Here is a 24,390-nt window from a genome sequence, read left to right on the forward strand (position 1 = left end):
AGTTTTTGCTTGAACATGTTAGACATATCTAATCATGTCTGTAATACATTTTCATTTTAATTTTGCAACTTATAAAGCGTTAAAATTAATATTCATTTTACATTTTAAAACTGGTGTAGTAAATGGCAAATGAAAATTATGTAATTTAATTTTCATTTTCATTTTGCACCAAACGTTGCACAGATGTATTGGAAAATGTAAATGTAAATACAGAAATGCATTGCCATTTTACATATTGCATTGTCATTTTGCATATTACATCCCAAATTGAATAATGCTACCCATATGCTTCCATACAGAAAACCAGCAAATAACAAATAAAATTAGTATCAATATGCACTTTTTGTTTACATAAACATTAAAATAATACCATTAAAAATGATAGCCAGATTTTAAAAGTGTCTTGCAATATGTTATACAAGTTCAAATAAAGTTTTGACAAAAAAGGTTTTTATAAAAAGATAAACCTCACATATTTCAGCCTTTAAATCATTTTTTTATAAAAAGAATGACTCAAAGATAAATTACTGACATTCACAATGCAATTACACAACAGTCCATATAAACCCAAATAAACACTTTGAGAAGTATTTTACTAGTCGGGTAGGTGGTTAAAAAATGAGTACTCAAATATTTGTTCCCATTCCTAGTCAAAAATATATCAACAACAAATAAGTGCTTACCTCTGGATAAATTCTAATGTAGTGGCTGTCTCCGCAGGATATTCCATGTTAAATACATAGTATGATGCAAAAAGGACAGCCAGAGCAGAAGTGAATTCGGAACGGTCACTCAGTTGGAGGACAACTCTGCCCTCGATGGAAAGCCTCCACTTTTTGGCCCCCAGAATGGACTCTCCTAAAAAAATTAAGTTGACATTGCACAGTATTCAATCTGATAAGGTTTACTGTTTGGTAAAAATAACTTTGCTACACAGATCACTTTCATAACATCCTCTAATGCACAGCCAGGTAGTGTGCCTGCACATGTATGCACAGTGTAGAATTTTTGCACTTCATTTAGTAAAAATCTGGGTGTCTGTTAAGTCCTGATCATATAACAGAATACTGGAGACATGAATTACACATGACGAGTATGAGCTTTTAAAATGAAGTTTTGAAAGCATTTTGCTTTTATAAATGCATTGACCTCTTTTTTTCTATTGGATCAGTGACAACTAGAGATTTTTGGAATCTAAGTGCAAGATGACGTAAAACTTTGTTCACACACAGTGAATCGACACAAATATACTTAACACTTAATATACTTATACACTTAAAATTGTGATCTATTGTGTATGTCTAGTGCTGGGATCTTACCGAGCATGATGAGCCTTGGAGTGCTTGGCAGGGAAATCTGGGCCTCAACGTCTGCTTGGGTGGAAGTTTCCTGTAACACAAAATAAACAGAAAAAAACACTTTTAGAAATCACAAGTACAATATTCATAAGAGAAAGTGTGTGGCAATACTGTACAAAAATTACTTGCATCAGCCAAGAGGAAAACAGCTTCTTCCTTTTCTTTGAAGTAAGCAATCATGACTACTATTGCAGAAAGTCCAGGATCCATGTCTTCCACCTGTCTCTCAATGCCATGAAGGACTGCCTTCACTTCCTTGTTCCATTTCAAAAGTTGACTACTGAAATATTGTAGCACTCTTTTCCCCTTGCCAGCAAGTGATTCTCGTAGTCTTGATTCCAGCTCAATTCCTGTCAATGTGCAGAAGTGCTGTAGTAAAAACTTCTGCATGAAGAGGAATGGCCACTCGTTTTGTAAATCTGACATGGTTGGTGAAGGTGTTGTATTAATGTCACGACGCTGTTGCTCATACAGTAATGTCATGAGATCAATGACTCGCTTCTGGTCTGCACCTCTTTGTCCCTCCTTGGAATAAATAGTCATTAGCTCTATTTTCTTCTCATAGAGAGACTCTCTATTTTGTCCTTCAGGCAGCTGTGATGGCTGCCAATTTACACAGCCGTAGCTATCAGTTTTGGCACACTTTCTTGATGGTCCAGGCAGGTCTTCGTCCACGGCAGGGACCATTCGTTTTGGTTTTCGAAGTCTTGTTAGGGTATTGTCTCTGTTTAAAAAATCGATCCTTATCCTCAGTTGTTTGCTTAAAGTGTAATATCCATTGCCAAGCTGTTCTCCCTCTTCTGTTCGGTCTTCAAAAGACTCAGGATATTTATCCACAATGCTCTTAGCCAGTTCAGCACACTGCCTGAATGGGGGGTTCAAGCAAACCTGTCTTATTGCTTCTGCAATGACTCTCACCATATGCCGTCTATCTGCAGCTTTTGGTCGTTTCCTCTGTGCAAGACACCTTCTCAAGCTTTCATGTGTTTTCTCCCACGGCACAGAAAATGTTGAAACCCAAGTGCTATTCTGCACAGAAACATGGCTTGAAGGTTCCAATGCAAGCTCTGAATTGGGTGAGGTTTCAGGATAAGGTACAGGTGTAAGAGTCAAAAAATAGTCAGGTTCAGCAGAAGTTTCCATGGTACAGTCACGTTGCTGAGTGTTGTGCTGTGTATCTAAAATAGAAAAAGCATGGAGTAGCTACCACAATAATTCAAGGCTTTTAAGAAAACATATTTTGATCTTGTCAAAAACTTTTTACATAGCTGTATCTAATAAATGTGTATAGTCAATATTTTATGAGTGCTGGTTTTGGAATTCATTTGCATTGTGTTTTTTAAAATGGATTTCATTATTTAACCGAAATTATTAAAGTGATAGTTCACCCAAAAATAAAACATTCTTGCCATAAATGACTCACCCACAGGTTATTTCAAACCCATAAGACTTTTTTTTTTTTATCTTTGAAACATGAATGAAGAAGTTTTTTAATGAAATCTGTGAGATATGTCCTTCCATTGAAAGTCTGTTTACCCAAAACTTTCATAAAGAGATGGTAAAATAAATTAGTGGTTTAATTCAAGTCTTCTGAAGAGACAAATCAATTTATGTGTTTAATTTAGGCTTTTATTCACAGAAAAACATTGGTCACTAAACATGGAGCACTCCAATTTGGTAAATAGAAGCTCAAGCATGCCTGGTTGATGCGAAAGAACCAACGAGGTATGTTCTCATGCATCAAGCAAGTACAGTTGAGCTTATGTTTACAAATTTTGAGTGCTCTATGTTCATTAATCAATGTTTATAGGTGAATAAAATTCTAAATTAAATCATTTAATTATAAAGCCAGTGTGTCTCCTTAGGAGACTTAAATTAAACTACCCCATTTATCTGGATTTATTTTAAGTTTTGAAGTATGAAGCTTTATGAGTTTTGGGTAAGCAGACTTTCAATAAAGGAACAGAAAATTTTAAATATCTTCATTTGTGTTCTAAATATGAACAAACTACTTATGGGTTTGGAACGACATGAGTGAGTAATTGCTGACAATTTAAATTTTTTGGTGAAATATAATTTTAATACCATATAGTTGACCTTTTCTTTTGAAGGCATGAAGTAGTTTCCTGCAGTTCACTGGTGTCAGGAGGTGTTTCAAATCATCTTCTTTTATGAATTCCATGTCATCAGCTGTCCTAACCCCAATGCTTGATAAATGTTGTAGAATCTTTTCCAGTGACTCATTTTCCAAGTAGGAGAGGACACTTTTAATGCTGGCTTCCATTATACTTCACCTGAAAAAACAGAATGATGAAGCACAAAAACATCAAGGTGATCATCAAAGTTGTAAACTGGAAGTGGGTAATAATCAGCAAGGGTGTCCACACTAATGCAAACATAATGTCTCTGTGTGTCATGCTGCAAGATGTGAACACCAAGATCCAAGGCTGGCACTGATTGAGACTTTTCACAAACAAAATAAACCTTCTCCTCACTGACCAGAAGAACAACAATCCTACCAAGCTCATGACCCCTGTCATTAACATTGAGAAGTACAGCCATTCCTTTCCTGTAGGTAGTTCCCTTGTATGTGGCAGAAACTGTTTCTACTGTGTTTTGTTTCTTAATACCACTAAGTCTAACAGCTTCTTGAATGGCACCATTGTACATTTGATCATCAAATTCATTGGCTTGGCCTACTTGAAGAATGCCTGGAAAAAAGCTCCCTGAGTGTAAATAGGCCTGTAGTAATTGGTGCCTTTCTGCCAAAGTGCTACATAGGTTTTTGAAATTATGGAGCTTCCGTGCACACTGCTTAAAATATGTGTGCTTGCTTTCGAAGCGGAGTGTCCAGAGGCGAATTAGAGGGCCAAATTTAATTATAAGGTCTGGATAGTGAAGGAGGAAGTGGTGTTTTGGCTTTAATGGTCTGTCTGAAAAAATAGCTGCTCTAGACTCCAAATATTCCTCAACAAGTAGCTTCAGATAGGCTACTTGATTGGTATGGATTTTGGGAGCACAGACAAGTTCTACTATCTCCCTCAGCTTGAGGCACAACTGCCAAACTTGATCTTCAAGAGGATTCTTGATACGTTTACCAACAAGGATAGGGAGAAGACGTAACAAGCACCAGTTCTGTGCTGCACTTCCTACCAATTTCTCTCCATCAGCTCTAATCACACAAGGCCGGTTATTAGCATCACTACCTTTGAACTTTAGTTGAGAGACCATCCTATTCAACTGCACAAATGTGAAGTGCTTCCCAATCGCCACAAGATGTTTAAGATACAGTTGAAGGTCCACAGATACAATCCCTTCGAAAAGATCATGACCAAGACATGGAGGAAGTCCTGGTTGGCATACATGGAAATGCTGTAAAGAATTGAAAACTGAGTCTTTTTTTACTCCATCTACACAGTTTTCAGATCCCATAGACAACTTCGCCACACTGCTCCTGTAGTTTTCTACTGTCCTTGGTGGGCCTAGCTTAGTAGGTTCGTTTTCAAATCTATCTCTGGCTATAAGGCAGTATCTACAGAAGTTTTTGCTCTTGCTGAAATTCTCAGTGAAACCTCCAAGTGAATGCGACCCCAGGTTGTCACCTGCAATTGCAATTACTACCCCCTTCACAGTCTGGCCTGTTTCCAAAGTAATACCAGATTGCTCAATGTCTTTTAAGTCTTTCACAAGGGAAGAGAAAACTTTCTCTTGTCCAAAAAACTGATAATCAGACTCCCTGCACAGCATGACTAATTGCATTGGGTCAATGGATGACCTGTTATGTGGCAATATCTCACTGAGTGTCATATACACAGCTAGGAGCTTGTGTTTCATTTTGCCAGATCCAAGAGGATTCACTACTTTAAATGCATCTTGATACAAGATAACAGAAACTGAAGAAGGAAACTCTTGTAAAAGGCTATTTTCTTTGAAAGTCTTACCATCTCTCACATCCTCAAGCACATTTGGATCTTCTGCCAAGTGCATTTTTGACACATTATATTGCTCTCTCATTGATGGCAGGTTCAACAGGGCTTTTAGAGTGTCTTTCACTGGGACATACTGGCAAAACCGCTCTTTACCAGAAGCATCAAAACCAAGATGAACCTGCAGAGGCTCAACATAATGGAAATTGTTCTTAAAATATGTCTTTCGGGTTGCATCTGATCTGAACATGCCCTCATTATACATCTTTAATAAGTTATCTTTTGACAGTCCATCTATGATATTAAAAATCCTTTCATCGGGAATGTCAAGGTTTGACAGTTCTTCACGAAGTCTAACAAACATCTGTGACATTGCATTTGTGCATAGTTCTTGAAACTCTTCTATCAGAGTGGATATTGTGGAAGCAGGTAAAAGCATCTTTGCTTTCATTCTCAAGTAAAAAAGGGCCAAATTGGTAAGAAAAACATTCCTGTCTCTCTCAACATCTCCTGAATAATTACCAACCTTAGGAAATTCTACAGTCTCAGTCATGTCATCATTTCCCATCTCAACAGCATCATCATGCATAGCTGCATCATCATTGTTCACACCTCCATCTCTACATGCTACCAAATCCTTTGCGTGTTTCCTGCTTAAATGTGAGGTGAATGAAGATCTGACACTGAAGAGCTTCTGACAAGTGCTGATAGGGCAAACAATCTTTTCCCCATCCCTAATATGCATATTTAAATGCTCACAGAGACTTGAAAGATGTGAAGATTTGAAAGTGCATTCCTCAACCTGACAATTCAAATCCACACACTTTTGAGATCTAGCTGGCTTAGGTTTTGAGTGATTTCGGTACATGTGTGTCTGTAACGCACAAAATGTCTTAAAATTACAAGGACACTTGGAAATCCCACATGGATACCTGAAGTTTGCACGGTTTCTGTGCACTTTAACGTGTTTGACATATCTAGGGATTGTGTCTGAAGAGAAACAACATTGTTTGCATTTGAAAAACATTGTATACATGCTAGTTCATAGTTATGTACCTGGAACGATTGTTGAGGCCTCTTTGCTGCAACCTGAAAGAAATGAACCAAATGGTAAATAAAAGAACGAGTAAGATCTCGAAAAATCTTAATACAGTGCTAGTATATTATTATGCTTCCACGACTCATGAATAAAACTCTCGAATGAATAAAACCTTCGAATCGGCCCGCTTAAATGTCTGATTCTTTAGGCGCCAACGTTAGCAAGCAAGAAAAAAAAAAAAAAAAAAAACGAGTGAAATTATTCAAACGGCTACCGCGTCAACACATACATCAAATACACAATTTCAAATTAATTTTATTCAACAATGCTAAACGTTACTCTTTAATCAAATTGAAGACGTTATAAATGTAATGTTGCCAGATAAGACAAATCTTAATACAGTATATGCTCCCACATGTCGGGAATGGCACTTCAAATTAGGCTATCAACGATCTCGTTTCTGCGGTTTGACCTGCGATGAAGTTCATAAAAATCATAATCCTATTAAAAATGTGTTAAGTCTTACCTCTAGCTGCGTTTTCTGTCGAGAGTCGGGGTCGGCTGGCTTCACTGCTTCACGCGCACGCACGCGGTGTCGGCGGTGACAGTTGACGTTAACTGGCTAGAGAAAAATCCGGCTAGTGCACCAACAGATACATCACATACACAATTCCAATTAAATTTTTATTCAACAATGCTATCCTTCTCTAAACTGATATGACGTTATCGAATGTTGCCAGATTAGAAAATCTATCGAAATTATGCGCAATTATATATAGATTGTTTTTCTTTTTTGGAAATAAAATGCACAAAAGACGAGTTTACTAGGAAGTGTCCCGCGCTCGTTTACCCCTCTCTCTCTCGGTGCACTCTTAAAGTTGAACAAATAGGTAACTTTACAAGAGTAAACTGTGGAAATAAATCAGCAAAGTTACCTTTCTGAAGTTAAAATTCCGATGAAAGTGTGGAATCTAGCTTTTCAGCTTTCCATGGCTATATATAAAAAAATCCTCTAGAAATTGCTGTATTGTGATTCACAGAAAAAATATTTTTACTGTAGAATTTACCCGCCATTGAAAATTGACCATGATGCTTTGCAGATCTACAGTAACATGCTGTATACAGGTTCTACAGTAAGCATTTGCTCATTTTACAGTAATAATGCTGTGAAAACTACAGAAATTTGTTACAGTGTAGGGAGTGCTGCAAGGTTCGGTGTTAGGCCCTTTAATCTTTTATTTTTCAAATGCATGTGGTAGGATCAGACTCACACTGGGAGAAAAACTGTCAAAACTGGATATGGACGCACATTTACAGGGGGTTGCTCGTTCTCTTTGTATACACTGCTGAGTACACAGCTATTGCACACAGTTCCAGTCCAATAGAGCCACACTAATCTCTCTCCCGATATGAAAGAAAGCCTGAGGAGATATTCTACAGTGAACGTACCACTTCATTTTGACCCTGGGTCTATAAAAATAGCCAAATACTTCCATTCTTGTCAGATCTTAGGGCTTCACATAAGGCCACTGGGGTTCAGATTGAAAAATGGCAGGAAAGTAATGAAGCACTCTGTGTGACCAGCTATTTATGTCATATGGAAGATATTTGTCGGTATAGTGTCAGCTCACTGCGCTCAAATGAATCAGACACCTGGAGATGTGAGAAAGGCACAGACAGAAATTCTCTTTCTTCAGGAAAATATATAAGAAAATGTGGTAACGCTTTAGAATAGGTAACACTTGTTAACTATTAACTATGACATTTCTCTCAATACATTTTTAATTATTTGCTGCTTATTAATAGTAAGTAAGGTAGTTGTTAGGTTTAGGTATTGGATAAGATTAGGGATGTAGAATAAGGTCAAGTAGAATAAGGCATTAATATGTTCTTAATTAGCATTAATACATGGCTAATTTTCTAGTAATATGCATGCTAATAAGAAACTAATAAGTTCTACCTAATCCAAAGTGTTACCTAATCATTTTACAATTTAAATTATTTGTTTGGCTTAAAAAAAAAAAAAAAAGCACTGCAGTAGAGTGTTGTTCACTACAGATTAAAAACTTCAGGGTTCAGATTAACTGACCCTGTCATGTTTAAGACTATAAGGCTGACACCGACTTGATAAGAGACTATGCTGTATTCTCAAAAGGCTGAGATGACTTGCTATCTCCACTAGAACATGAAAAAAATGCACTTCATTTGTACTGCAGTGAGACTGAATTATTATCATCATTATTATTATTGGTCTTGCCAGTAAATGGATTAATTTAATGTAAAACAGTCCGAAATATTAATCTCCCTAAGGCTCACTCACCACCAGATGGCCCTTTGACGAACATTCTACAGACAGCAGTGGTGAGAAATTCAGAAAAGGGAAAGATCTCTTTGAAATTTGGTAATCCATATTTCCATCTCCATTTGTACACAGTTTCCAAGTCAGTCATGATTATAGTGAGCAAATCTTTCTCAAAATACATAATACACAAAAAGAACAACAACAGCAACAAGACTGGTTGTGATTATTGGGAAGTTCACCAGAGTGTCTTTCACCAGACCTTTCTCAGTTAGCTATAGTTATACACTTTATGCATTAATGTATTAATGCATTAATGGTCCTTGAAACAGGATCTTATATAAGGACTTCTGAAAGACATTGAATCTCTATTCTAAGCTCAGGTCATATTGCACTGGAATAGATTAGTATCCAAACTTTTTTTTAACAGGCATGAAAAACCAAACCCTTACCTGAACTGATAGCACTATAATTATCTTTTCAGTAACACAGTAACATTGATTATTTTGATTAGTTCAGTGAACAGTAAACTATTGTATGTGATTGTACAAGTCTGATTTTCATTATTTCTAATTAGTTGAAGATCAAAGCACATTCCAGGAGCAATTGGAACAAAAAAATGATTTTTTTTATATATATATATATTATGTTATACCTCTAGTGTCTGAAAAAACACTAAAGGGGTCACAACATGCAAAATAAAATTTACCCATTCGATGGACTGAAACGCCAACCGTTTGTGCTCAGAAAATCTTATGGAAATGAAGCATGCAAATAAAGCATATATGTATCCAACCATGATGATAAATCCCTGTATCTGACTGTGTGTGTAGCACCTCCCAGTCCCCATAGACTTCTTGTTAATAAGGTTGAAGCAATTATTAACTGTTACTGAAGAACCTAACCAGCAAACCAATAAAAATGCTGTTCATTGTAAAGAAGGTGTGGTTCATTTAATTCTAGGGTAAGAGGGTGAAAACTGATAAAAAAAATAATAATAATAATAATGTTTCTTACTTTTAATGTTTGTAGAACATATTTAGTATTATAAGCTGACTTCGGAGGGTGATGTATGACATGACCATTAAAGCATTATATGCTAAAGTGAATCTGGCCAGCAAGCGGGAAAGCAATAATATTGTTTTAGTAATAACTGACATCTTCAGTGCCTCGTGTGCCATGAGCAGTACATGTGAACAGTTTGTTTGCTGAATATTTTACCACTGCATAGCTTCAGTAATGTAAATCCATTCTTTGTACTGCAGGGCACAGATTTGTCTTCTGCAATACATAATTTTGTGGTAAGATAGCATTCATACATTTACAGTCAGCTGATAATTTAACAAAATGCTTTTTGTCCATAAAAGGTCTCATGTGTCTTAGTGAATTTCTGCGGTGTATTATTTCACCGTTATCTTGATTAGGCCCCTAACACTGCTTTCAAATGCATCGCTGCTGTTGCTCCAGATAGAGCTTCAAAGCAGCTGAACAAAAGTACAGCGATGGAGAGAAACAGAACGAGAGAGTGAGTGGCCCATGGCAGCAAAAGACAATTTTGCTAATTCATGAAAAAACCTCTTTAGGGTTTTGAGAGTACTTTCAAAGAAAAACTTGAGGGAAAATATGTGCAATATCATAATCAGAATCACAATGCTTGCACATACAAGGACTTCATTTTAGTGACATACGCGTCAAGTACACAGATACAACAACATAGAGACAAAAAAAAAATAAAGAAAATAAAGAAAAATAACCTTTTCTAAACAAATATTTTTTAGACAAATATTGAAAAATAAATTGAAAAATAAATAAATGTTATGTATAGTGCTATATAGAGGATAGAGTGGAATAGAATAAGATGCAGGGACGTACTAGGATGGAGGTGGTAACAAATAAATAAGGATAGTGCAAATTTTTAATAAGTGGGGAACATTTAACTGTTCATGAGGTATTTTGCCCGGGGGAAGAAACAGTTCTCGTTCCTGGCTGTCCTAGTATATGCAGCCCTGAAGCGCTGGCCAGATGGCAAAAGTTCAAAGAGGGGATAAAATGGATGTGAGGGATCCAGAGTGATTTCGCAGTCCGAACTGTTCTCTGTAGTCTTCTGATGTCTGATTGTGTAGCTGAATCAAACCGGACAGATATTGAAGTGCACAGGACAGACTGTATGATGGCTGAGTAGAACTGTTTCAGAAGCTCCTGTGGCAGGCTAAACTTCCTCAGCTGGCGAAGGAAGTATAATCTTTGTTGGGCCTTTTTAACAATGGAGTCATTAGCTGCGTTTGCTCGTGTGCGCCAGGGCCAGTCAGGTTTCCACTGTCACTTCCAGTGCTTGATCGTGCCTCGTGGATGCTTCCTCAGGGCCAACGACGTAGAGAGGAGTGGTTATGACAAATCTGAGTTCTCAGCATCTGGAGACCGTCAGTGCCGCGGATCATTTCATGAAACTAACTGCTATAACACCAGCATTAAAAACTTTTTAAAATATGTTGAGTTCAAAACTCACTTCCAGTTGGCAGGGAGTGGTTGAGATGGTTTGCCATACAAGGCAGAAATATTTATAAGCGAAGCAAAAGACTATGTTGCCAAATGCAACCACTTGAAGAAATCAGACATCAGCTCAAGACGGTCTGGCTGCAGACTTGCACTTGCACTCTCAGACACTTGCACCTCCGCTAGTGACATCACTTGCAGTCTTTATTTTTTATTTTGTTTAATTTATTTTATTACTTTTTGTTTGAATTTACCAACATTTTATAACAGTAGCCAGGCGGCGAAGACTAGAAAAAGGAAACTAAATTACAATGTCATTTGCAATCGCTACTTGCACTCTCCGCTACCTGTGACACTTGCAATCAACACAAATCGTGCATGTTGCCAATGGAGACAAGACGCTGTGGTGGCGATTAGATGATTAAACCTAATTTAGTACTATAAGGTACAGGGTCCTGCAAGAAAAAGACAAGACCGGCAAATCCGTGGCCAGAACAGCAGAAAATGAACGCTTGTGCAAAGTCTCTAGCTAAGCATTTTCCTGGCAGAATTACCATTCAGTTGTTATTTTTCTTAATTGTGTATACACTCACAGTCAAGACACTTACGATTGCATTTTCATTCAATGTCCCGCAATGAATGTAGGAAAATTCAATGTGCACATTGAAAATGCATTCCGAGTCGATCACGTGTCCACCCCCTCACGCCCTGTCAATCACTGTGTGAACAAGGCGGGGCTTACAGAAGGTCAAAAGACTCAAGACTCAAGAGGATTCAAGTGAGAGAACATGGACAAGACAGTTGGTCCATCTACGTTTTGATCATTTCAGTTTATGGCTTCAATATTTCATTCGCACTGGTGGGTGGAGCTGAAACGCTGCTTTCATCTGATTGGTCGAATCGCTCCACCTTCAGCACGGTCTTTTCATTCTTTCAGGCAGAATAAGAGTCAGTATGAGTGCGACACTATAATGTCTAAAACCACCGCTCACTGTTATTTAGCTTCAGATGTAGCTGGGCACATAATTCGTACAAGACTCTGTCCCTATTTCTGTAGGCATCCACTTTGGCCTTACAAAAAGTCTGAGTTTTTCTATAAACCATGGCTTATCATTGTTGAATGTTAAATAAGTTCTGGTACGCATACATATATATATATATATATATATTTTTTTTTTTTTCTGATCTATGCTAAGCTGCAGCTAAAAGTGCCACCGCCAGACCCGGAGGTCGGTTGAATGGATAAAAAAATTTTGGAAAAAGAGCCTATTTTCAAAAATAGTGTCGTGTTCCTTTAATGAAGAGCAGTTCTAGATCGGGACAGCACATGTTCTTTAACGTAGTTACATCTGTACACCACCTTTCATTGAGATAAAAGCATGAACCACCACAGCGCAGTTTGAGCACGCCATCCGGTATGGCGTCATTTATCCAGGTTTCCATGAAACACAGAGCAGCGGGGAATGAGAAATGTAAATGTAAATCTGTGCTTTCTGAGCTTGACGAGCGCACTGTCTCGCTTCCCCCATCTGTGCATCCTGATGCGTTTGATCAATGCTGCTGCTCCACTACTACATCGTTCATAAAAACCTCAGAATAATCGAAAACCAATAAGAGATTTTGTGGTGTGTTCTGCCGAATGTTCTCCAGTTCATCCCTGGTAAAAGAGCAGCCATTTTGCACATAAGATACTTCTTTCCAAAACAGTACCAACCATAAACTTTTGAATAGTGCTTATTTCACTGCACAGTACATGGATACAGTAAGACATGCAGGTTTGTAACGACATGAGGGTAAATGATGAATGATTTTTTATCTCTGGTTGAACTATTCCTTTAAATTGTGCCCATCATTAACATTCCTTATAGTGGAAGACAGAGGTGATTAGAGAAGCACAGCAGATGAAGCTGCAGTGCTGTGCTGCAGACATATGCTCCTCTAATTCAAAGTACACTGAATGACAGTTTTTAAACTGCTCTTCCCTCACAGCAGGCTAGACCCCATTTATTCATTCCACTGGCTCATTTTCCCTTAAGTATGACAGGAGGATGGGTGCTAACAGGGAGAAAGATCAGATAGACACTGCTTTAAAGGCAGAACAAAATGTAACAGACAATATTAACACTGCATTAATCTTAATTTTGTTTCTTTTTTAGTTTATACTGATGCTGAATAATTACCAGTCAGTTTTACTGGAGATCCCTGATGGGACATGACAGCTGTCAGTGTCTCTTTTCTCACCTCTGGTGTCCTGCAGCACACGGCTGTACAGCTTGTGTGACAAACTGTGCCTGCAAGCTGTGTACTGCTATTCCTCTCACTGAACCTGTTCTCCGCACAGGCCCGAGACTCCATGTCATTCACACAATAATTACTGTAATGCAGTTCCTCACCACCATCAAATCTCTGATGGGATGTTCACATACACTGCCATTGTATTGTTGGAGGTTAGTGAGTGGCTGTATTTAATTGTTTTTATAGTGCTGGATGGCCTAATGTAACTGCACGACATGCCAATGATTCTGAAAAAAAAAAAAAAAAAATTGTTATTTATATAAAAAGTTAACATATTTCTCGTACTATAAGTCGCACTGATAAGTCGCATCAGTCCAAAAATATGCCATGATGAGGAGAAAAACATATATAAGTCGCACTGGACTATAAGTCGCATTTATTTAGAACCAAGAGCCAAGAGAAAACATTACTTTCTACAGCCGCGAGAGGGCGTTCTATGCTGCTCAGGGGTTGACTGGAGACGGTAATGTTTTCTCTTGGTTCATGTCTCTCGGTTCATGTCAAATTAATTTTGATAAATAGGTCACACCTGACTATAAGTCGCAGGACCAGCCAAACTATGAAAAAAAGTGTGACTTATAGTCTGGAAAATACGGTAACTTTCGAAACATTCAATTAAAAAAAAAAAAAAACTGAAACAAAAAATTTGAAATTAATAACTGAAACTGAAATAACTAAATAAAATTAAATAAATTCAAGTTAAAGTACTAAAATGTAATATATATATATATATATATATATATATATATATATATATATATATATATATATATATATATATATATATATATTAGAAGATTATTATGAAAATCACATAGAAATAATTAGAATAACATAAAAAAGTTGATTTATTTCACTAATTCCAGTGGCTTGACACAAGGAATGTGACAGCTGAAACCCACACCTTGCATACGTCTGTGTGTAGTGGTTCTTGAAGCACTGACTCCAGCTGCAGTCCCCTCTTTGTGAATCTCCCCCACATTTTTGAATGGGTTTTGTTTCACAATCCTCTCCAGGGTGAAGTTATCCCTATTGCTTGTACACTTTTTTTTCGACCACATGTTTTCCTTCCCTTCACCTCTCTATTAATGCTCACCTCTCTATTTTAGCTCTGTGAACAGCCAGCCTTTTCTGCAATTACCTTTTTTGTCTTGCCCTCCTTGTGCAAAGTGTCAATGGATTCGATAAAGGAATGGCCAGAGGCCAACCACATGTGACGACCCAAGGTTGGACTGTGCTTCGTCCACAGATCAGCTCTACGCATGATGAATGGATATTGTCCTCTTTTGGAAGGCCAAACAAAGTAGTTTCGCATTCACAATGAAACACACAGCATCCCCACAACAGCGACAGCAACATTACTACAGCGAGAATAAAAGTTCTGCCTTCTTTCTTTCCATGAATATTTGTGCAGTGTTAGGCAAATCTTCCCACACTGTGATGTTGGCATGGTTGGGGCGGGGGTTAGAACAAGCTGTTTTAGGTAGTAGTGGTTTACTATTAACTTTTATAACGATATCTCTTTGGCTTTGAGACTTTAGTCTTTGCAACTTTACAGATATTCTTAATCTACCAAGAGCTTGTAAAAACTCCAAAGAGATATGAAAAATTGCAATCACATCATATGACCCCTTTAATATAGTGCTACATGTCTGTGAATCATCAGACAATGACAGTTCACAGTTCTCTATAAAAAATTATTTTTGCAAAAGCGCATTTCTATGTTTCAAATATTTCAAAATGACTGTAGTGAATATATTTTGTATAACTGTAAATCACAGCATGCATTTGCACATTCACACTGTTATCTATTAAAATGCAATAAAACACAATAAACAATAACATAAAATAATATCCTCTCCCCTCCACTCCATAGCTTCAGATAAGCATTTTACATTTTCATATCATTGTTGAGAGCTGACCTGTGCAGAAACGGGGAGTTTCATGACATTTTAAAACATGAAAGGGCGACAAGCTTCTGTCTATTAGCATGTGCTGGACTTTTGACAAGAAGCATGAGTGTTTCATGTATTTGCTGAGAATGTGTACTCTGCTTTGACTCTGATAGCACACAGCCAGCGGCAATAAAGATGATAACAAGAGGGACAGCAGCTACTGAGGAGAAGAGAGTATCATAAACCTCTCCAACAGCTGGAGAACAGACATCTGCCTATTTCCTACCGAGAAAACACATCAAGTATGTAGTGAAGAGGGAAAGCCAATCAGAGTATGTTGCATTTGTAAGACCCATCAGTTTAGAAAGTCAGAAGATACTGAGCTACAATCAGGACTAATTCTGAACTATTCTGCTGTGAACAAATATAGAGGTGATGGAGTGGTTGCTAGGGTGTTACTAAAATATTAATATGCAGTTGCTAGGGCTGTTGTGTGGCTGCTAGCTGGTTCCTTATTTGTATGTGTAACTCATAACTTATTTGTTGGTAGCGTATTGCGTTATACGATGATATGTAATCATGCTATCATGGGTTCGTTAGCAGAGAACAAATGTGCTCGTAAAATGTATATGCTCTATAAGTCATAATTTTGCATGATTTCTGTGAGGGGTAGGTTTAGGGGTGGGGTTAAGTTTGGTCATTCGAACGAATAAGCCACCTAGTGAAATATGTACGAATTACTGTGAGATCGGTGTAAAAGGTCCACACATTCCATTTAAATAAACATGCATTTTGATTGATAATGACGTTATACGTCATTTCATGATGACAGATGCAACACGATACTGTCATTATTTTTAACTTAACTTTAAAACGTGAATATAGGTCATAATGAGGTGCTTGCACAAACAACCTATATGTTTGTTTTTTTGTTGGAGGACAGGCTTTTTAAAAGTGGAGACAGAAAGCTTGATTTTTGCACCACAAGACCAGGCACTCAACACCAAGTACCACCAGAAGAACATCCTGAAACAAACAAAAGACAGTGTATGCAGGATGTGCAACAAGGCTGAGGAGCATACAAGCCATATTGTTGCCGGCTGAACTACATTTGAACAGTCTGAATACACAGAAAGTCACAAAGTAGCCAGCTATGGTCAATGATAACACAATTAAATGGGATGTTCCAATAGTTACCAACAGAACCATCTTAGCTAATCGCCCTGACATAGTGTTGCATGACAAAAAAAAAACAAAAAAAAAAATATATATATATATATATATATATATAAATTAATTAATTAAAAAAATCCATTCTACAATGGCTAAAGCTGGAGGATTCCCTTTTAAATATATGAATGTATTAATGATTCATTCAATATAGAACAATTATACAGTAAATAAATGCAATCTACTTGTCTGGCTAATTACATAATACACTATTTTACATAATATTTGTGTGCTATATATTTTTATGTTTAATACCCAGGTAGCACACACATACACGTCTCCAAGAGAACTTGGAAAGTATGTGTTTTGTATAAAAACTTGTAAAACATCTTTAGCATAGCTGTTTTACTTTCATTCAAAATCATGAGGATCTTAAATCATTTTCGAAATGTCCGTTTAACATCTGACAGGAAACATTTTAGAGAGTTTTGCAGCTTTCAGATGAAACATAGGTATTGCCAAATACTGCTTAAAAGGCTGTTCACTAATATTATTGTGAATGAGAGAAACTTCAAAGTCACTGAATCATTGCAGCTGCAATTCGAAGCTCAATTTCCCATTTTTTATATAAATTTTTTCTTAGCATTAGTACACCACGTCGGTGACAGAGGAACTGAGATCTTGCTTATAGAGACCAATCTAGTTGGAGTGTAAACTAAAGGAGCCAATGCACATTGGCCTGCGATTATTACATCCAGCTGCCACTGAACACAGCTTGATCATAAAAAGGCAGCAGGTGCAATGCATAACAGGTTTTTACTGGGGAGCTGAGGCCAATGACCTGGCCGCTCGGTGGTGGTACAGCAGCCGTGGCAAAGGGACGAGACTTCTCCGTTCCCTCCTTCAGGGAACGAGGGTTACATATATAACCGAGATGTTTCCTTTCAGTCGGTCCCTCTCGACTTCACATCGGTGACCTACGAATTGGGATCGTCCACCAAAGCGCCCAGGGATGCTGCCCCTTTCAGTTCCCTTTGCAAGACGCCTGCACCCCTTTTTGGTATAGGTTGGGGCTCGCAACAAGAAGTCGAGTCACTGTTGTTGTAGCACTACCAACTTCTGAGCGGACCAAAGAGGGTTCTGAGTGTGCGGCGCAATGCTTACCTGGTTCCACAGGGTGCGTGAGTAGGGCCTTTGTTGACACTCTCGAACGGCCCTCTGCTGCCTGCTGGCAATGAATGAGGATGAATGTTGTCTTTACAAAGATATACCCATGTAAGCTGTTTTAGAGAAATAGGCTCTCTCAGGGAAATGCTCTTTTAGGTGCTGAGATGCATAGGGTAAATGGCAGTTTGCAGCACAACAGGGGGTAGTGCAGCCTGAAGTGTGTACCCCACTCGAGGTTTGTCTCAGGAAACACCAGCATTGAAGCACCATCCACCAACACAAAAAGTTCCCTAGAGTGCCAATGTGCATTGGCTCATTTAGTTTATACTCGAAGTAGATTGGGATCTCTAAGTGAGATCCCAATTCGTTGGTCAGTGACATAACGTCGAGAGTGACCGATAGAAAGGGAACAACATTTTGGGACTTTTTAAAAAATTGTGTTGCTGATTTGTTTTTTAAATGTGTCAAGAAGTTTTTGAAAAGAGTCCATTAAAGCAGGTGGTAATTGGCCTTCCATATTCAAAATAGTCACTGCAAGAATGTTTGTCAAGTCATCTGACATTGGTTGAAAGGGAATTTAAAATGGCATCATTAGCATGCTAACAACAAACTCTTTTGAAATCGCTTGGATTTATCTTTGTTCTATTTTATTTTGGATTGTTACCTTAGACTTTCTGGGTTTTGGAAAACAGCCTGTGACTGACAAACCCCTCAGTGAGGACCTGAGCCATATCTATAGGGACCAAAATGTCCCTATAGATATGGCTCAGGTCCTCACTGAGGTTTTTTTTTTTTTGGCAGATACAAGGGGTGAGGAGCCATTTATGTGAAGAAATAATTTACTTGAGTGAATCTAAGCAGAGCAATCTTGAGCAACAAAGAAATACAGCCAAGTTCCTAGAATGATTCCACTAGACCCAGCAAGCAATTTATAAAGTTTGTTAGTGTTTTGGCTCTCATATACACCGTTCACAGGCCAATTAATAGACATGTCAGGTCATAATAAACACACTTAATTTTTCTTTCTCAGGAAAGACTTTTGAAATTGCATTCAAAGCAACATATTGAAGTCTGTGAGAGATCTTTATCAGCAAGAGCATTAACTCCAGCAGCCTCACATCTTCTGAGAAAAAATAAAATAAAATAAAAAAGATTAAAGAAGATTGTCTTCAAATTAAAAACAAAAACTTTAACTGAAGGCAATTTTCACATATCTCAGTCAGGACTGACAGTGAACAAGATTGGCAAAAACCAAAAGCTGAACTTTTGAGGTGAAGTGAGAATGGCATTGTCTTTCAGTGTATTGAAGCTTTAATCAGAGAAGGGCTGATAGAACTGTCTGTTGAACAGAGACTGACAGATACTTGTGTAAAGGCCTTTTCACATGACTCACATCAGCACTGCTTAATGCATTAAACTCTTGAGCAACCCAGTTTTCTGTCCTTTCAAGCACATCCAATGGTTATCAGGCAACTTGCGTATCTTTGCAATGACAGGTCCCACTTTGCACCTATTTTACTCATGATTTTGATCCGCAAATTGTACCAAGAAACTGAAAGTTTGAAAAATAAGGTAAATGGGGTGAAAGGATATTTATAATCCCACAAAAATAACAACAACAACAACAACAATACTAGATATAGTCCAGAGGTGTTAAGAGAACCTGAAATCAATACTTGAATAAAAGTACAGTGCAAATGTTACAAGTGAGTAAAACTCTCAGAATGTCTGATTTTAACAGTACTGTTTAAGTATTTTACTTGTACTGAATATAGGTTCAGATATATACTACACTGTATTTTTTACAGTAATTTAAGGGATTAAAGTGTATTATTTTACAATATATTACTGTAGTTAGAAATTCACTGTGAAATCAGTGCATGCTGTGTCATTTTCTTACAAATGACTGTGAATGAAGAGCAGAATGATGATAAATTTGCTGCTCTTGTTTTACTGTGAATTCACATTATAAAGTTGTCTTTAACTTTGCCTCTGTGAGAAAATTGTTTAGCACTGTTATTGTTTTGAATCACCATAATGATGATTGTTGATCCCATTTGTTTGGGATCTTTGACCTTGCATATTTACATTAATTACATTTACACATTTAATTACATAAAAAATTCTGATCTAGTCATGTCAGAAGTGTGACAAATTAAAACATTGTCAAATGATGAGAAGCTAGAATATAAAATAAGCAAATTGCCTAACGTATTCTTTCCATGTAAATGTTCACACTTCTATGTTGCATATAAAAGTGTTCAGCTTTTCCTGTGAGAAGGTCATACTGGTTGTTGTCTAGCCTGAAGCGAGACAGAAACCTGTTGTCATGGTGCTCCAGTTTTTCAACTAATTTAAATTCACTAGGAATATCCAGAGATAGTTAAGTTCAATGTTCAACGTTACTATTTTTCTCCCTGCAATTTGGACATTTATTCGGTTCCAAGCACATATACATTTTTCATATACATGTTTCATATACTTGTTTACTTTGTACACTTTACATCTTCTCAGGTGTTACCCCTTGGTTATTTCATAATAGCCTTCTCTTCAGCTCTAATAAAAACTACAGCATCCAAGACAAGTACAAATGAAGCACTTTAAAATCTTATTTTAAAGATTATTATTTTGCATATAGTTAGAGTTATGTGATATTTGGATATAGTTAGAGTAAACACAGCCAGACTGCTGTGTGTATACGGGAGCTGTCCATAGTGCTGAAATAGACTCCTAGTACTGTATGCAGGAATTAAAAGTGGAACTTGTTGTTCCTAATTCACTTGGTGCCTTAGTCAAAAAAAAAAAATAAAAAAAATAATAATATATATATATATATATATATATATATATATATATATATATATATATATATATATATATATATATATATGTGTGTGTGTGTATATATATATATATATATATATATATATATATATATATATATATATATATATATATATTATTATTATTATTATATTATTAATCATAATAATAAAAACAAAAAAAACTTAACTAAATAATCTATTCAAATAAAATACATGTGCAAAGTATAGTAGGTCATAAAACACGATAAATACGCAAGCAAAAGCAACACATTTTGCTGTTGCAATTCACTTAATGGTCATTAACCTGTGACTAATAATAAGTGTTTCTGAACTCTGCATACAGCTCCTTTAATAATGACTAATGCATAGTATATCTGAGCACATTTCAGTGTCACTGTCACAATAATGCACCTGCAATCTATACAAGTCACCAGATCATAAATAGTACCAAGGCAAAGGTTTTGCTTATGTATAATAATGAGGCAAGTCTTATCACAATACTCATTTATTTTAATGTCCAGCACATTGGTCAGTCTTGTGGCTGTTTTTAAGTGTACTTTGTGGATAAATGAACTTGAACTTGAGACTCACCCTTGCAGTTCTTTGACTGAGAGTGATATCTTGAGGTTATGACCCAGCACATGAAGGGTGGTGAGGATGTCTGCCCATTGGACCATCTCTCCGAGCGGGCCACCCTTCAACACTTTAGGACTGAACACATCACCAGATTCCTCTGTCAGAAAGCCCACATGCACCAGGATCTGAAAGGAAAGGGAAGAGAGACTTTGTTAAGAATAACATATCAAGATTAAGTTGAATAATCTGAAATAAAAGAGATGTACTTCTTAAATTCCACAAAGCTGAAGTTCAACAGCAGGGATTTAATTATGTTTCATGTACTTTAGCATTCTTGACAATCTACAGCCTTAATGTAAGTAGACAGCCAATTAGATAAGGACTTTGCCAGTCAAAGCCAGTGTGTAAATGTTTATATTTCTCATGTTCCGGCTTGTAACACAGTTTCAGTTTGGTGTATTGGTAAATACTTGGTATGTCATTAATAAGGAGATTATTTTGATTATTGCAAAACATTAAGCTATATGTTATAGCAAAGTGCACCAATTTAAATTAAATCTTATTTCATTTTTAACGGGACCATTTCAATCATAGTTCCCGAAGAAGAGTTTGATATAACATACAAACCTCATCAAAACATCCAAATACATCAGGGCTTTATCTTTTCATTTGGTTATAACCTTTACAGAATTTGCAGTATCCACACAAATTTTGAGAGCATTTGTCCATCTCTTTAAATACACAATTTTTTCTACATTTTAAATGAATAGCCTAGCTGTAAAATCAGCCTACATAACATATAAAAAGACAATAAAAACACCCACTAAGTGTCTATTCCTGAGAGAACAACAACTTTCAAAAGTATTGCATATCTTAAAAAGAATATACAAACCAAAAAGATCAAAATTTGAAATATTAAACATTTTGTTTAATCTTTCTCAATGAAAGATCATGTTACAACTGATTTCTTACAGAAATATGTTGGTATACTACACCAAAAAAGGTGAGGAACTTGAATTCAGTACCTACTTTTTCTCCCATTCATCACCAGAGGTCTCTATCACATTTTCACCCCAAAATCCATTTCCCATGACCCTCTACCCTGGAGCTGATTACTCCCACACGTTTTTAATCAGTGGGCAGTGCATGAAGTGGACTGGTAAGCTCCAGTACACTTCTGTCTTTTAGTCTTTAGCGTACTGGCACTTTTTGGTACATATCGCCACTTCTGACATGTTGCCAGTATCAGAGTGTCTGGTGAAATAACAGTATATAAATCACAGTACCAGCAGGGGTCACCTTTCACCTTGACAAATTGAAATAATATTAATTTTCCAGGAAATTATATAATGTGAGGAATAATATAATGTCAATGGGACTACTTAAACTGCACTCCTTCTCACACACTTTGAGTATTGTGTTTCTGTTTTATGCAGGCAACTCCTATCCATTCCGGGTTCCTTGTTTTACGTGTCTTGTTCCTTTCCTTGCCTTGCCTAGCCTAGTTTTAGATCCTGGACTGTTTTATTTTATTTTATTATTATTTATTTTTTTGTGATTATTTGCTGCCAAGCCAGACCGTTGCCTGTATACTGGATTACTCTTTTGTTTTGCCTTGGATGTTGTTGTTTGTCGATGTTAAAGGGTTAGTTCACCCAATAATCCAAATTATGTCATTAATAACTCACCCTCATGTCGTTCCAAACCCGTGAGTTTGACCTCCGTTTCTCTTTGGAACACAGTTTAAGATATTTTAGATTTAGTCTGAGAGCTCTCAGTCCCTCCATTGAAACTGTGTGTACGGTATACTGTCCATGTCCAGAAAGGTAAGATAAACATCATCAAAGTAGTCCATGTGACATCAGAGGGTCAGTTAGAATATTTTGAAGCATTGAAAATACATTTTGGTCCAAAAATAGCAAAAACTATGACTTAATTCATCATTGTCTTCTCTCTCGTGTCTGTTATGAGAGAGTTCAAAACTGCAGTTTAGTAATATGCGATCCATGAATGCTGAATTTGATGTAACCAGATCTTCTTGAAGCAGTTCAAATTGAATCATTTAAAATGGTTCACGTCTCCAATAAGCATTAATCTTATTAATCTTGTTAAGCTGTTAACTTTTTTAATGTGGCTGACACTCCAGCTGAGTTAAAAGAAACCTGACTGAACTTCTGTGAAGAGAAAACTGAAGATGAACACCGAGCCGAGCCAGACACCGAACAAAAGATTGACTCAGTTCTTGAGTCAAGAACCGGTTGCATCAGTTTTCGGATCACCAGTAGTTCTTTCGGACAGTTCGATTCAATAAACCGGTGACACGCTGAATCACACATGCGCAGTATCATCAGCTCCTTGGTTCTCGAATCGGAAGCGTGTGATAGAAACGGTTCTTGACTCGAGAACGAGTCAATCTTTTGTTTGTCATCTGGCTCGGTTCAGTGTTCATCTTCAGTTCTCTCTTCACAGCAGTTCAGCCAGTGTACTGTTTGAGTAAATGAATTACTCTGGGATATTGGTATATTTTAACTCAGAGGGAGTGTCAGCCACACTAAAAAAGTTAACAGCTTAAGTCATTAAGTCATGCGGATTAATGCTTATTGGAGACGTGAACCATTTTAAACGGAGGTCTCACGGGTTTGTAACGACATGAGGGTGAGTCATTAATTACATAATTTTGATTATTGAGTGAACTAGCCCTATAATTGTTTCAAAAGGCAAAAGTTAATTGTTTCAATAGATAACTATAACATTTAACAATTTCCTTTTAGTTGACAATATAAGTTAATCTTGCGCTCATGAAAAATCTAAGTTTTTTCAGAGTGATTTGTAAATGGATTACCATTTGGAGATTAATATCTCACTAATCCTCTACCTCTTCCAGCTCCACCTGTCTAGATCAGTGGCAGGATTGATGTGTGCCTTAAGTTATTGGCAGCAGAACCATAGGAAAGCTAATGTGCTAAAACAGAATGCAATAACAAGTCAAGTTAAGTCAAGTCTGCTTTATTGTCAATACTTGCACACATACAGTACATACATAATGTACAAAGAATTGAAATATAAAATATAAGATACAACAATACAATAAGGGAATGTAAAAAAATAAATAAATAATAAAATTAAAAATAAAGTTAAATAAAGCAGCGCAAAGCACATGGCAGATGTGTAAAACAGTGAAGTGAACAAACAAGTGCAGATACAAATATTTTTAGTGCAAGAAAAACTTATGCAGTCTGATTAAAGTCATAAAGGGCTCAAGAGCAGTTATTTTATTTACCTGACTGATGAGGTAGTAGAATGACGTTAGTTCCATGCTGAATGAGGTAGTGAGCAAAACAATGCTG

The 24,390-nt window shown here is 36.8% G+C and overlaps 1 protein-coding gene across 1 annotated transcript in view; it reads right to left on the minus strand.

Moving 5' to 3' along the window:
• Positions 1-24,390, minus strand: part of LOC127944846 (alpha-1,6-mannosylglycoprotein 6-beta-N-acetylglucosaminyltransferase B-like) — a 117,074-nt gene that overhangs the window by 38,795 nt on the left and 53,889 nt on the right. The window contains exon 8 of the mRNA XM_052541174.1: positions 21,059-21,228. Coding sequence (XP_052397134.1) covers positions 21,059-21,228 — 170 coding nt within the window. The remainder of the gene's footprint in view (positions 1-21,058; positions 21,229-24,390) is intronic.

This window comes from Carassius gibelio, chromosome A3 (genome assembly GCF_023724105.1).
Source record: "Carassius gibelio isolate Cgi1373 ecotype wild population from Czech Republic chromosome A3, carGib1.2-hapl.c, whole genome shotgun sequence".
NCBI lineage: Eukaryota > Metazoa > Chordata > Actinopteri > Cypriniformes > Cyprinidae > Carassius > Carassius gibelio.